This window comes from Electrophorus electricus, chromosome 11, assembly GCF_013358815.1.
Source record: "Electrophorus electricus isolate fEleEle1 chromosome 11, fEleEle1.pri, whole genome shotgun sequence".
NCBI classification, from domain to species: domain Eukaryota; kingdom Metazoa; phylum Chordata; class Actinopteri; order Gymnotiformes; family Gymnotidae; genus Electrophorus; species Electrophorus electricus.
Genome location: NC_049545.1, coordinates 5070349 through 5086565, shown reverse-complemented (window position 1 = coordinate 5086565; position 16217 = coordinate 5070349). Strand labels below are relative to the sequence as shown.

General features: G+C 37.6%; 1 protein-coding gene and 1 long non-coding RNA gene across 2 annotated transcripts; one reads left to right on the top strand and one right to left on the bottom strand.

Moving 5' to 3' along the window:
- Window positions 1-537: 537 nt before the first annotated feature.
- Window positions 538-2700, bottom strand: msx3 (muscle segment homeobox 3). Its single transcript, XM_027017637.2, has 2 exons — window positions 2212-2700; window positions 538-1864 (listed from the first exon to the last, which is right to left on the bottom strand). The coding sequence occupies exons 1-2, from the start codon at window positions 2618-2620 to the stop codon at window positions 1449-1451; spliced, it is 825 nt and encodes a 274-aa protein (XP_026873438.1). The 5' UTR covers window positions 2621-2700; the 3' UTR covers window positions 538-1448.
- A 9197-nt stretch (window positions 2701-11897) lies between these two features.
- LOC113582040 lies at window positions 11898-15520 on the top strand. Its single transcript, XR_003411119.2, has 3 exons — window positions 11898-12037; window positions 13815-13897; window positions 15277-15520. It is a non-coding gene; the product is annotated as an uncharacterized LOC113582040 (long non-coding RNA).
- Window positions 15521-16217: the final 697 nt, after the last annotated feature.

Genomic DNA, 16217 nt, shown 5'->3' with positions numbered 1-16217 from the left:
CTTAATAGTCCCCTTTATTTAGATTAGTGTAAATATATTGCAAATGTTTCAATCAGTTATAATATGTAGGTCACAATCTGTCTTTAAATTATTTCTTCATGGTCAAAGATGTTTGCATATTTTTTAAAGAGCAAATTATGCAGCTTGTGCTACTCATCAAACAATGTACAATCAGAATGGGGAATAGACACTGGAGACCCTATGTAGAATGATAATGAAGGAACTATCGGAGGATTGAGAAGGATTGGATATCAATTTGGAGCACCATTGACTAAATTTGGTTTTCAGAAATCTGCCTGCCAAGTGTCATGGATATCCAAATAGAAAGTCAATGTAACCTATATAGCTTAAATGGTATTGAATTTCTTATTAGTTAGAAATGGATTGTGTTGCGTATTAACATCCACTATTGATAGAATAAACGAATTCCCCTTGTAAATGATTACTTTTAATAATATGAGCATTTCGTGTGACAAAGGAACGAATTAAAATTACGTGTAACGTCTGCAATGACTCACAGTCCTTAGACACAGTTCTCTTGATTCAATTTTTTTTATTTTTCAGTACAAAAGTTTTTTTCTAATTTTTATGTACATATATACAATAATTTACAGAAGATAAATGTAAACGTAATGTATAAATATCTGAATGTCTAATTTCAGAGGTGGTTGAAAATATCCGCACGCTAATATATACGCTTATTTACAATTATAAAAATCTGAGAGGTTAATTTTATATTCTATCATACTACAACATGTACCTAAAGGTATGGCTAAATGAAATCTAATGCAAACATCATTCTTGGACCAAGGTTAATCAAGAGGAAATGGCAGCCTGCAAAGTGTAGTCTATTCGCTTCAAACTTCGGATCTTTTTAACAAGTGGCGAGGTAGCATATTCCCGACATAACGCCAGCAAGCTTCTCAAAGCAATGCGAATTAGACGTTGAGAGGTGCCGTATTTAGCTATTTAATATGTTTTATTTATTTTTAAAATATTTTTGTTAAAAATCCATGTCAGAGGTGCCTCTTAAATGTCTGACTTTTAGGCTTGTAGCCTTGACTTAAATTTAGATTGTAGCCTTAACACGTGTTCGTTGAAAATGTTACCGTTTGAGCAGTTATTTGGGAACTAGCTTTATCGAGGTGTGGCATATTGTACATTATTTGGCTACCAGAGACTGTCGCTAGATAACATGTTGAAGTGAATCCGCTGTTGTAGTCATTACGTTTTTTCTTTTCGCCAGACAGACGTAGTAAATTGTTTTAAGGGGCGCATTAGTGCAATGCATTTTCAGTATTTCTTTCCTGTACTTAATTATTATATGAATGTCAGCTAAAATGTACATGTTCATGGCATTGTTTTATGCCTGTTTTACTTTGAATTTTCCAAAAGAGCAAGTGGGCCATTTTACTTTTCTTTTAGTGAATTATATTGAACACACTCGGTTAAGACAAATAATACATTCCGTAGGTAACGGGTCCACCAAAAAGTCCTGGAACCGGTAGTGAAGGGCGAGGAATAGACGTTGTGTGTCCGTAAAGGGACGGGGAGCCGACGTGTGTTCCCAACTGGAAAGGAAATGCGAAAGCCGGTAGCAGAGGCTTGGATGCAAGTTTTAGTTTCTCTAACTCTGCTTCTTGGAGTCTCTTTGCTTTAGCTCTTCTGTTCTGAAACCATATTTTCACTTGAGTCTCTGTTAAATTAAGCGAATTGGAAAATTCAGCTCTTTCTGCTATAGAAAGATACTGTTTTTGACGGAACTTTCTCTCCAAAGCCAGCAACTGTGAGGTGGTAAAAGGAGTCCTCGGTTTTCTGTTGTTCTTGTGTTTTCTGAGGGTGCAAGGAGATGGGCTTGAGTGTCCTTTAGAAGACAGAATGAAACAAATAAACGTGAGAATCACAAGATAGGATACAAAAAGAATGTGACATTGATCAAGAGATTTCTTACCCAGATTAAATGTCTTTAATAGATTTAATTAGATCGGATAGGCGTTGTTTGGCTGACTGTTATTTGGGACTATTAGTGACAGGAAAAAGATTTTAACCCATAATAGCCTAACTCTGGTAGAATAATATTTTCCCCAGGTTACCAAAAATACACTTAATTCATGCTTTCAGGTTTGTTTTCTTTTATTTACAGAAATACGACATATTTGTGTCAAACGTCATTTGCAAAATGCAAAAGATTAATACCCAAACAACACTTACGTGGCGGAGAGGCGTACGATGGTGTCTGAAACCATCCGGTCTGCTTCTTTTCATTAGGCTCTTCCTTTTCTCTTATTTTACCGACAGATAAGTTTGAAACACTCTCCAGTGGTATTTTTCTATCTGCGTAAAGACCCATAGGCGAGAGACGCAACCGCTCGTCAGCCCCAGTCGAAGGGGATATCAGACCTGTTTCGGGCGCGGAATAAGAAGTCCTGGACGTCATTCTGTCTGATATCAAAGATTCCACGCTGAAAGGAAGACTGAAAGCCTTGCTTTTACATCCATGGACAGTCGCTTTGTCGTTGATTTGAGTCTCCTCTTTGTCCGCATTTGCGCGCTTCTGCACTTCACCGTCTTGGGAAAGTGGTCCTTGAATAGAACTCATCATGGATGGTAAAGGGGCCATATACAGCTTCCAGATGTCTGGCCCTCTGAATTTACTTGGGCTCGCGTTTCCTCTCAGTCGTCGCACCTCTGCGACGTATGCTTCGCTCTCGGAACTGAGAGCACTCCTAGCTATAAAACTTACAGAAGTTCTCTTTTTTACTTGTCGCCCTCCAATCAGCTTGTCGTTTTGCCCACATGACTTTCTGTGTGCTCTTTTTGATTGGTTAGACCGATTTCTTAGGGACATCAAAATGATTTTAAAAGAAATGTGCACGGTCAATCATAGTTGTCTTGCCGAAGTGGTTTATTGATGGCTATGGGGCTGCAGTGTTTGAAGCCAGGAGCTATTTGAGAACTTTTGTTGCAATTAACCAGAGGGGTCGTCAGAGCATCCGCACTTTTTAACCCTTATTGAAACCATACAGAAGGGCAACTACTTCCTTTGTATTTGCTTTATGAAAATCTTGCATCATCTATTTAAAGCTTAGTGGCTTTTTGAACACAGTTAAACATTTTTCAATTAGACTGCATAGCATTCGTTGACAGAGTTTGTGCTGTTTATAGTCACAGGCTGTTCAGGAGAATAAATATACATAAGTATTGAAGTTGTATTAACACAATCTAAACTGCACCAAATAGATCATATTTAGCTTGATAGATAATATTTAGAGACAACTGATAAACTCTGTGAATGAATGAACGATGATTGTGTCACGCTACATTACAGCAGTTTAAAGCTTGTCTTGGCCCTTTAAGACCGCAAAAAGCTTCCATTGAAGCGCAACTGGCAACCCTTCATCGTAAGTCAAAGCATTTCATAAGGCAGACAAGTCCTGTTTTGGAAGGCGCCAGTCTCGGCAAGATCAAAAAGGAAGCTACCTCAGGGAGAATATGCAACAGTTAACTCCACTTAACCAATTGTCCTTCAAGAGTTTAATGTCAAGGAAATAACCGGAGGGCGATCAGTTCCCACAGATAGCGAGTACCAAGAACAGATAACTGTTGCTTTTCTAAACGTGTACTTTTAGTACTTTTTCGCAAACTGTCGATGATTATATTTATATGATGTATATATCATATATATAAAACAATCAATAAACGAGTAGGCTATATATATATATATATATATATATATATATATATATATATATATATATATATATATATATATATATATATATATATATGCGTTATTTCTATGCTTTTTCACAGTTGGAAACAAACCATCCACATAAGGGAAGTCTAGCCTTTTCTATTGATTTCATTGTGTTTTTAGGCGGGTTTGTATTTTAACATTCTTGCGTGTGGGGATAGAATTTAGATAGTCAAACTATTCTTAAATTTTACTGCTGATGAGTTTTGATTCGTATAAAGGCGACCTGTGCCTTGAGCGCGTCATTTATGTGGGTCTGTTACAGTTCGATAAGTAGTCACAGGCATTATAATACCAAACTCATAGTCTGATCATTTATTCGGTTTTAAATAGGCTTTCTTTCACATATTTTAGGGCTGATTGTATTTACCCTAATATCTATATTGGTCGGTTTGAGAAGTTTGTGCAAGTTTGAGAGAATTCAAGATTTGGTCTTCTCCTGTTTAAGTTCTTTGCACACCATAGATTAGTCTTGATAAGGTGTCAGTGAAATCCTTCACGGGTTCAATACCTGTGACCATGTAACCTCTTACCGTGAGATGACCAGTGAAGGTTCTTTAAAACTTATGCACTAATATTTACTTCACTGAAGGAAGTGGTATTCTGTTTTATTACAGAGTAGAATACTGTAAACAGCGTTCCTCTATGTACTTCTTCCTACCACACATTTAAAGGGCATAGTTTTTCTGTTTAGGTCATTTTGAGCTTAATTGTCTACCTATGTGTCCATATTCAAATACAATAATACATTTTGTGATTACCACAGTGCATACATCAGAAACAGTCAACCTCACTAATAATTCTCTTCAAATATGACACACTGAACATCACTAAGTTCAATAAACAATTTGGCATTTATGTTTTTAATCTGTGGTAAACATTTATTTAGAACAGAGCAATTTTATCTAATGCTTTGTAGGGTATGAAATATTTTTACTGTCTACACATTTTCAATGTATTCTTTTTTAAAAGACATTTTGTTTTTTTAGTGGTTTGTATCCGATATGCATTTGCTTTTTAATACATTTTGTGTAGAACTAGAAAACTATCTTCAGTTAAAGGAATATAACTAAAGGGAATCAGAACATTTAAATATAACTAAAGGGAATAAAACATTTAAAGCTTATGTATTTTGTACCTCTAGGCATCAGCAGTGATCCCTGTATTTCTACAGTATTCTAGATCACTGGTATATTGGTATATTGGTATAACCTACTCTACTGGCTAGGTTGCATTCTATGAGCAAATGGCAAAGCACTTTTGTAAGTCGCTTTGGATAAGAGCATCTGCTAAATGCCATAAATATAAATAGGATATTCTATTGTTGTATGATTTAATACAGCATATAAGTTTACAAGAGTTTTAGATTATTATTATGTTATGATGTATTATCTTTAGTGTAATATATCTCATTATCTCAACAAATACGCTTTAATGTCAATTTTCCATGCAACAGTAATTTCAGGTAATTCACAGACTAATATAAGTTGTAAGATATACCCCCTTTATTTATTTGTTAGTATAACAATATGGAGAGCCACCAAGGTCAGTCCTCAGTAATTAAACATCTACATAGCACTTATTATCTAAGGATATCAGGGTTGTTCCTTGCTTCTTTACAGCTATTAAGTAATTTCCTTTGCTGTCTTCTTGGGGAATTGTTTCATCTCTTGGGAATTCAATGCCATTCTGTAAATTTTTCCCCCAGTATCCCTCCCCACTTTTACTGAATAGTATATTTTTCCTGTTGCTCTTCTTGGGCTTAGTGTAATTGCTTGAAAAGTCAACAGCAGTGTTTTTCTTTGGGAATCCCTCGTGATTTGACTATAGCTTTGCCAGTGGAACAATTGCTTTGGTGCAGAGCGGTACTGTTTATATTAGATCTGTCTGTGCGAGTTCAAAGTTTTGCAAAGATCTGATTTTGGATGGAATGTTTGTCTGTGTCCAAGGGGGGTTACATAGATTTCTCATGCATCCTCCGCCTTGATTCTCAAGGTTAAAAAAAGAAAATAAATTTAGAAAACTGACTATGAGGTTTCATAGTCTTTTTGAACATTGTATGTTGTAGCAAACTTGATGGAGAGAAAACCAAATGTTTTAACTGGCTTCTGTAAAAGCTGTGGGAACATTTGAAACCACAGCAAAGTTTAGAATAAACATTTATAATATTTTATGATGGCATTAACTCCAGCCTAATTTGCTTGGAGATAGATATGGATATTTATTCTGTTCTGATTTATGGTAAAACATAAGTAGCAAGTGCGGAGTTACTTTGCTACCACATTGGCACAAATGACAGTAATAGATAATGGCAATTAGTACTTAACACAAGAGAAACATGTTTTTCACATGCCAGGGTGCAGGGAACCACCCCCTACCTACAGCATTTTGCAGTGTCATGTCATTGCCCTATTCTATGACTTACAGTTTAACTTTGAAGAGATCAGAAGAGACCAAAGCATTTATAATTAATTCTACCCTTTTAAAGGAATTGTTTTCCTTAATGACTGACCATCTGATAATCCAAAATCTTGTAGACTATCCTTACAGATTCATTTATATTCAGTTTGTAACAATCATAAGCACAGCTCAAAATATTAAAGAGAAAATGTTATCATGGATATAAATTATGTACCTGATGTATATTAAATGCAATAATTCCATAATCTTGAATTTTCGTCCATCAAGTTTTATTTTTTTAACTAGCTCTTGTTCAGAGGATAATAATCTGTCTTGTCACGATCAATTCACTTTCTATCCAGTAGTCCAATATTGTGTGTTTTTATCAATGCATCAAGTTGTGTCTTGGTGGGGTGCAGGTTCCACTTAAGCTTGGCAACTCAGTTGTGCACAGAGTAGTTTCTCAGCCAAGGGTAACCTTTTTCATCAGCATTCCAGTGTAATATTTATGTGTAAAAAAGCAACTGTGTGAATTTCATTTTAGTTCTGTGTGATTATATATGTCTTGATAAATTTCACATTTTTAATATCATTTTTATTTTGATGTTAGTATCAGGTCTGTATAAGTAATAGATTTTGTTTTAACCCATATACCTTACTCCTTCACACAACCACCTTTATGTAAAAACTTGCTCTTGAAGTGTAATCCCACTGTTTTGCTTCAAGGTCCCCTTAGTGGTGCCCTATTTCAGATATTTCCTCCTCTGACTCCAGCAGACATTTCTATCACAGCATGTAGGTGAGTAAACCATGTCAGAAGTCATTACAGAGCTTGAAAGCAGATATGTCCCTCAAGGTCGCCCTCAAGTGGGATGGACATTTTCACAGTGTGGAAGACCACCAGCTCATCTAGTGCACTAACCTAAAATATTTAAATGTAGTAAGAGACGACTTGCAATATATATATAATGTCATACCCATAAGAGGTTTAATAGAGGTGTAATATGACATATGACACATGTAGTCAATAAATTATTCATTTAGATAGTGAATTGGTTTGTCTTTAGGTCCATATATCCAATTAGATAAAAGTGACTTTGGCATGTTGTCATATTGCTGTTGCTATATCATATTTTATCTTACTTTCAGAGAAGCTTCTGATTTTGTAAAAACTCCAGAGCAGAGATGACTTTGTGCTAAAGGTCAGATATGGGATCAATACAATTTAAGATGAAGCTGTACCATATGACATATAATGTCCCCAAGCAGTCTCCCCAGACAAAAGATCTCTTGGCTCCAACAGGATTATGCCTGAGCATAATGTTCAGTCTTTTTAAGGAGGCAGTAGAAACCCTAAACTTTGCAGTAGTCTGACAGTCAAGCAAAGAAAGGCACGGTGAAATGGTGCTCAAGATGGAGTGTTGACATGTCAGGCAGGCTGCAGTTCCAGTGAGGGAGATTAAAACTACCATTTGCATCTCACAGTCCTGGCTTTGGCCAAGGGTTTAATAAATTACCACAAGGATGGCGGTAATTGCAGCAATGAAGTAAACAAACACATAAAATGTTTCAGTCTCAGACTGTTTTGCAGTCTTTTGCTACAACTTAGAAGCTTTAACCAAAAGTAGCATATACATATTTTTGTAATCTAATGAAGATACTCATTATTTGCTCAAACATTTGAAAGAAGAAACATAGTTAATTTGCCTATTTTCTGACAGGTTATCCATGTCACCAGTTAGAGTCTTAATTCCTTTTTTTGGGGGGGAATATAAACTTTAACTTTTTACGCACCAACAGACCAATTATGACAAGGTGTGTATGATGCATACTAAAAATAGGATCAGTCTCATTTCAGTATTTTACTCATACATTAGTTTATCTGTGCTTTTATGTGAAAAAGCACTTTTGTTTCTTGTTTAAGCAAAGTCAGATTATCAAAGGGAGTTGCTGCTTAACTTAAAATGCCTTATGTAAAAAATAGGTAGTTGTGGGTTATTTCTGTAGTGGTATTTCCTCACTCCCTGACTAGCGTTACCCTAGTCCCTTTGAACCAGAACCCACTGGGCTGCTGGGAGTAAAACTGGCAGAGGTCAGGCCTCATAAATGCTTAACTATCTCGAAAGGGAAACTGCTTTGGTGAGTGAACCTTAGGTTTACATCCACAGCATAAGGATTTTCCTTAGGGTTCTTTTTCCCCCCTCAGCCCTGAGGGGGCACTTAAAGCAGAGGCCTTGGGTGACACGGATAAGTTGAAAGTATGTTGACCTTTTATTTGACTTAACAAGAGTTTGACCTGACCCAATCATATTAGGCTATCGTCAAGACCCCAGTGCTAAAGTCACTTGACTTTCCTTGAGAAAAAAAAGGCATGCCCTTTAGTTCAATTACCATCCTCATGTTTTTGACAATTAAAAGGGTAAGCTGTTCATGAACTGCTGAGCTGTTCTGCTGGGGAACTGTTCTGTCACAAAGCATTTTACCTTTGTTCATCGCTTAAGGATGGATGCTATATCACTTTGTGTGATCAACAAAAAGAGCAGCAAGTCAAGTGAAATCTTCATGCTGCAATTTTTCTCATCTGCAATGAAGTGTGTGAAGTATGTGAAATCAAGAATTTTATTCTGCACCAAATCTTCCTTTTGGATTAATGTTCTTTCTTGCTGTCCAATCTTGCTATCCACACTCTCATTCTCTCTCTCATTATCTCTTTTTCTTTCTTTCTTTCTTTCTTTCTTTCTTTCTTTCTTTCTTTCTCTCTCTCTCTCTCTCTCTCTGTCTTTTGCTCTCTCTCTCTCTCTCTCTCTCTCTCTCTCTCACACACACACACACACACACACACACACACACACACACACACACACACACACATTCTGTTTCCAAGCACAGAACTTTAAAACACATTGCACAAATTTTGTAAAATATTTCTGGGTTCTCTGCAGATTTGAACCAGGACTTTTGAGGAAAGGCAGGGAACAATGAAAGTGGTCACATGATGCTCACTATTGGGATGAGAACTAATTGTGGCCACTTTGTGGTTTGAGAAAGCGACCAAAGAATCTGACCACACACTCCAATCCTCACTCCCCCTCCACGGCTCTGTCTAGTGGCCAGCCATATTGGTTTTTTTTTTCCCCTCAAAATGTCAAAAGCAGCATAATTTTTCCTCCTTGCTTTAAGTTAGAACTAATTGGAATTATTGGAGATGTTTCTAAGATATCCTTACTGCAGCAGAGCTTGCTGTTCTTATCAGGGCAATTTTCTGCACAATATCAGAGACCATTTCTCTGGTCATTCCTCTCACAAAAGCTTTGCTTTTGGGAATCTTGTCAAAATAGCTGCTAACTGTGATAAAGTTAGCATACCTTAATTTTAATAAGGTATGCTAACTTTATATTTTATATTTTGACTGTCATTTTCTCATTTGCAATAATTAGTTTCTTTTATTTTGTTTACCTGTATTTATATCTCTGTTAACTGATGAAATTATCCATCATCTTACTTTTGTCTTATGCCTAAATTGCACTCAAGACAACATTAAACTGTGTTCTTATCTGATTTAAAACCATTTTTATGAATGACATAAGAAGCTTAGGCTGGGCAGGGAAGGCACAGCTCTTTGACAGGTACTCGTGTGATTTAGAGGTTTTCCTGCGATTACAAGTGAGACAGGACCTGAACAAATAAGTCAGCCTGATTGTCCTGAGATTACAATTTCCAAGTCCTCCCATGAAACACAGAACAAAGAGGAGGGAGGAGAGTGAAGAGGCCCTCTGAATAAACAAGCCTTAAATTCTCACTGAATCTGAGACATCAGGGTTTATGCGTGCTTGAAGCTGGGGCCCTCACATCCTTGCCTCGTACAGAGACAAATTCCTGGTAGTGACCAAAACAACGTAAAAATGAGAGCAAAATGTTTATTTTACACTGCAGAAGCTTGTATTTTCATGTTGCTTCTTTTGAAATGCAGACTGTGGGTTGGAGGGCTGGGATGGGGAGGGGGAACGGGAGGATGAAAGCTTTGTTGTGCTTGGGTTTAATGAGCTGGAAAATACAATTGCACTTTTCTGACTGTGAAAATTGCTTTGAGGGCATCATAAATTAGCTGCTGGGAGATGGTTGAATTGACGAGGCTTTGTGTGATCCCTGCGCATTGCTCTCAGTGTGTCAGGCGGCGCCTTCTGAGAGACACGGCCAAAAAGGCGCAGCGGAATTCGGGTCCCTCAGTGTCCGAACAGTCCAATGCCTTTCATCCCTTTTGGGCCCTCTGCTGTCTGTGAAGCTTTTCAGGCAGGGTCAATCTGTATTCCGTATCACACAGCGATGAGTTATGCCATTCAGTCTTGCTATTACAGTTCACTAACATGCAACAAGTGCTATGCAGTTGGATTTTGTTTGGGTTTTGTTAGAATTCATCTTTGTTTTTATTATTTTAAGAAATCACCCCATCAGCTGAAACAGTTATAATGAGCTATTTAAAGGTAAAACCCATGAATTACATGCTTATTAGTTTCTTAGAGTTTTATTAATACATTGTATTGATTGTATTTGATTATAGTATTGTTACACATACTAAAAATAGTGTGTGCATTTCACATGATTTTTACATAATATACCTTTCCAAATAGTGAGGAGGGGAAAAAGGTTATGGTAAAACTTCCCTGCTTATGGTTCTTATTCCACACAGTCATTTTGTGGGCTTCTGTTAGCCCGGCCACAGCACAGTTACAGCTTCCATTGCCTGCAGCCCTGCATATCTCTGCATTCTAATGCACGGGTCCTGCTGGGTTTTTAACTTTTGCTCTGTGTAATTGATGGCTTCCACACTCCGGCTGAGTTCCTCAATCCTTTCCCTGGCGATTGTTGGTATATTTCTGTGGTTAGGGCTCTTTAGGTCTGCTATTGTCCCTGCAATAGAAGTGCAAGAGGGGGCTGAGGAGAGGGGACTGGGAGAGAGCGAGAAAAAGTGCCCCCTGATATTTAGTCAACTCCGAAGGGCACTTTTCATTCTGGCTTTGCAAGCTTGGCACATGCCTTCTGTTACTAAGTGGCTTTGTATTGAAAGACTCTGCAGCTTCCATTCTTTGGCCCACTAGGTGCCCAGACTTACAGCTCTGGCAGCTGCTGGGCCCTCCAAAAGAGGCTATAGACTGCTCTCTGCAGGTGAGCTCTCCTGCCAAAGCAATTTCCAATCAAAGGCTCTTTTCAGCATGCTCAATGGGAATCTGACTTCGTATGTGCCACTGCCTAAGAGAAGCATTCACAATGGACGCCTTCTCTAAACAGCGTTGCTCATATGGACTGCAGCCATTCCGGCCCTTTTTCTATTCATTTTTCTCTCCATAATCAGAGCCAATGGTTGGTGTAAGTTTCTTTTTTTGGATGGTGGACAGGCAGCTTCCCTGCCCCCCCCTCCCAGTAATTATCATACGAGTTGTTGCACATTACTTATAAGGTGTGGCTCTCCCCTCCTCTCCCTCTAAAAGGCCTCCTCTGTGTTTCTCAAGAAACTGCTGGCAAGCTGATACGTCTATTCATTTGGCTACTTGAGTGTAATTGCCCTATGCTTTGAAGCCTGTGAGAAGCAAGTGGTTTTGCCTCTGCCCTCGAGCGATGTTGGTGACATCTCCAGCGACCTCTCCGAGCCCCTGCTGCTGGCGGTACACCTCCGCCGGGGCAGCCACCATACAGAGCACGGATAATGCAGCCCTGGCTGCCCAATTTCTCCTCCTTTTCATCCCTCTCTTTGAAACTTTTATTAGCAACAGCTTTCACGCTCATATCAAGCTCGCAGTGGTCAAGGAAGAAGGGCGTCCTGTCGTCGATGGTCGAAAGTCACCAGAGTGCTTCCTTCACATCAGTGGGGTTTGGAGCAGAGGCAAGGTTGAGAAAACACTGCCTGTTGAATTCACACCAGTATGCTTATTGTCCTTGTCCTTTCATGTTTCAAATCTTGTTGGCAATATCTGAGAAAACCGTCTTTGAGTTGTGCCAAGGCATGCAGTATATCTTGATTAGTGTCACTTCCCCTGCTTTCCACATTGTAAAGGTATTGCAAATATGTTGCATTAATTAGACTTCTTTAGCTGTTTGAAAGAAAATACTGTGGATTTTTTATACATATTCTATCCAGCTGTTTGCTTTCAAAGATGTGTTCAACTTGGATTTGACATACTTAACCTGGCTTTGACAAGGCTGTATTTTTAAAGGAATTCTTTTCTTTTATGTGCATTTTAGGTATTTTTATATCCCTTATTACAAAGAGAATCACTAATATACACAAAAATTTAAAAATATTCATTGCGCTATCAGAAGAGTTAATGGCACAGCCAACAAACTGAGATGAGACAGTGTTACCACACATAGTACTGAAGTACTGAATGCCTGAACTAATGAAGTCAGGTAAGTAGATCTTATCAGTAGCCATCTAATTTCACTAAGCACTGTTGGAGACTTTTCTTGATTCAGCTCCACTTCTTGTTATTGTCTGCTTAAGTCAGTTTACTTTGCTCTTAATTGCATACTCAGTTTAATTTCTGCATTTGCTCGTTACCCTGGATTTTACACAATTTTGGATAGTGAAAATGTAGTGGTTGATGGCAAACCATCACCAGATTGTGCTTCCTTTAGTCTCTGACTGCTAAGGGACAAGGTTAACATTTTGCTATATTTTAGCAAACACAAGAAAATCATTTGGTGAATATTAATTTCTAGTTGTTACAAAATTGTTTAATGTGTAAATGGTATAACATCAAAACAAAATGACACAATCTTCTAAATTACATCACCAGTGGAATACTAGTCACAAGCTCTCCAACAGGATTAGTTAGAAAATTTACAAAAGCAGTTGCACAACAGCAGTTGCTCAACATCGCAAAAGCAATATTCTTAAAAATGAACGTAGAGTTCAATCAGCATCTGTGGGTCTGTATGGACAAAAATGTTTGTCAAAGATTCATAAAGTTGGAATTTATGGCAGTATCATTGTTCAGTAACTCTTTATATCCAAGACCATTGCACAAAGTCAGGTAGCCTGGTATAAGGAAACCTGGACCCCTGAGTAAGAGAAGAAAGTAATATGGTTGATTTTCATTCTTTTTCAGACATATTTATGTTTGGAGAAAGCTAAAGGGTGCCTTTATAGTGTCTGTTGCCAACTCTTAAACATAGCATAGATCCAAAATTGTATGAGAATGGTTATGTGAACAGGATGAAAGGAAACTCCTTGGATCACTCTTCAGAGCTAATCCTTGAATCTTTATAGAAGGTTCTGTATCAATGTGTGCAATGTAGATTTCTACCTACTACATCCATAAAAAGCTTTAGGTTTGTCTTCTTGGGGAATTGTCTACTGTTCCAGCATTCACTTCTTGACTCGTATGGCAGTATTCTGAAAACAATCCCAAGAAATAAAAGAATGACTCATAGTATATCCATACTATGCCTTATGTTCCTGACATTAAAATATTCTTAGGCATTATTTTGCATACTATCAATGTACTTAATCAGTAGTGTCATTCCAGATTTGTCTCTTCTGATATAATTATTTTTCAGTTACTTTAATTATTACCAAAAATGGTACTATATTCAACAATGTATTCACTTACATGTATGTTTCATGTTTCTATAAAGTTTTTAAGTCCTTGTTATATCTCCAAAGGCCTTGAAGCTCAACCCTCAGAGACTTTTAGACTCTCTGCTAGAAAAGCGCTTGCCTCCTTTAATGAAGAAGATGTAAACCAGGTAAGCTTTAGACAGACAGAGGCTATCCCCTGGTCTCTTTACATTCCTCAAACCTCCATGATGTCACCACTTCAGCATACACATTCTTGTACAAGCACCCGAAGAACAGAAAACCTTTCCCACAGTTCAGAGACAATATTATATAAAATTAATTTATGATTATGATTATGGAACAAATGGCTCAGCAATCGATAAGCTCACCAATTCAGCATAGCTGCAGACAAAGTTCAAATGAATCTCAATGTCTGTGTAACGTTTTTGTGATTGTTTCCTGAAGTTCTTGAAGCTGAATAGCTTTGTAGCATGACATTCGAGCTCTTAGTTATGCCAGCATGGAATGCTTGGAAATGCACCCTGAAGACTCTGTGTCCTGTCCTGCTCAGTGAGAAAGGGAGAAGTACACAGAGTTACTATGGGTTTGATCTGACTCCACACCGCTCTATGATAGTCTCCGGGGGTTAGAAGGTCAAGGGATGCTTTCATAGGAGCATGGAGAAAACGAAGCCTCAGGAGACAGCAGACTGATGAGACTAGATGATATCACAGACTTTTTGTAAGGCATTATACAATAATGGTTGTAATGAAATACCAAAAGGACAGATCTTCATGTCACTGTTGGATAGAAGGCCATAAAACAAAAAGGGGTTATGAATATTGCATGCTACTTGTATTATTTGCTTTGAGGTTTTAAAGAGAGAGAAGCATTTCCTGTAGCCAAGCCAGCTGGTAACAATTTCAAGACATATTAAAGCAAGTCTTTGCCAAAGAGCTTCCCTTTGGGATATATTCAGGAGACTATGTAAACCAATAATGTAATTATGATCCAGTTTAGCTAGAATCAGTACGTTTTGTATTATTGATATAAGAAACAGTTTAGAAAAAACAGACATCTTGTTGACTTTACCAGCTTTTATTATTTCAGTAGTGTTCAGTAAAATGCTTTTTTCTGTTGGCAGTACTCAATGGGTAGCACCATCCTTTGGCAGGCACTGCATTTGCTACATAATCTCATAACACTGTATCATTCACATCATGATCTATTACACAAACATGTCAACATGCAAACAGAATGGTTCAAGTGTTTCTACTCTAAAAACCAGTGGTTAGGCCAAGCATGAACCATATCCATGATCTGAACATTGGTCCTGTTACTAAATTGCACGTGGTACCCATTTTAACCCATGCTAAATGCTTTAGTAAACATGCCCCGCAGTTACATTATTGGCCAATGCTTACAAAGATTGCAGAGAAATCGAGTCTTATTGATGTTTAAAAAACAGCAATGGTCCAACGTTCGAGATCAATCAGATGCATTGAAATGTAGACAGCATTTACAGTCAGTCACATTACATGCAGACATGGTTGTTATTTTGCATTAGTTTCAGGTGAAGAGGCTTGTGAAAACAGTATGAAGCCGACTGGGAATGGGGCGTTCCTTACCTTAACGAATACCACATTTGACCTTGGTTGTATGTTTTTCTATGTGTGTCATGTCTTATTATGGATTTTATTAGTGTAGTAGTGCAGTGTTTGAGGAAGATCAGTAGTAATCTGTAGGTACAGGTTCACTGTTGTATGATGACCTCTTGTCTGTATCTCAGTCAGTCATGATGTTTGGGTATTTCATAAAAACACTCAATATTACATTCATATTGACACATCTGCACAAGCACATGTGTGTATGTGCATGTATGTGCATGCACACATTTATGTTTGTAATCTTATGTTCTTTTAAGTATCACTCACATTTTCAATCTAATTTGACATTGTGTTCTAAAAATAAATTTGTCTATAAAATATCATTCTATTTACTTTTTGCTTTGAATGGTTCTTTTCAATTGTTTATTTCAGAGAAACTGTAACTCAGGTCTTTTTTATTTTGTGCACCAAGGAAACATGTCTTGACTTTTCCTGCTTTATAGTATGATTTATTTATTACAGCAAATAAGCCCAGTGTATGTTTCCATTTACTTAAGACATAAAATACAAAACAAAGGAGACACAACACATGCATGGAGAGTCTGGAGTGATAAGCTGCCTTGTTGCTCTGGTATTGTATGTGGTTTTTGCAGACATGTAATTAGGGTTTCTGAGGTCTGGAGCCAGACTATCCAAAGGACAATGGCTTTGAACAATATACAGCCTGAAGATGTGATTCCCTCTCTCCCCCTTAGTGATCTCACACAAGGATGTCCAGTGTGGTGCAAAAGAGAAATGACATACAATTAGAGAATGGATAGTTTTGGTCAGCCACTTGTTTTGACCACTGACTGTTTAACCTGGCATGAATGCAGTGTCTCACTTCAGAAAAGGGCCCACA

Excerpts from the sequence above, each read along its gene's own strand:
- msx3 (XM_027017637.2), bottom strand. The coding sequence starts at position 2,620 with ATGGCCCCTTTACCATCCATGATGAGTTCTATTCAAGGACCACTTTCC. Across the intron at positions 1,865-2,211 it reads ATCGTACGCCTCTCCGCCAC|GACACTCAAGCCCATCTCCT; the intron begins GTAAGTGTTGTT and ends TGTCTTCTAAAG.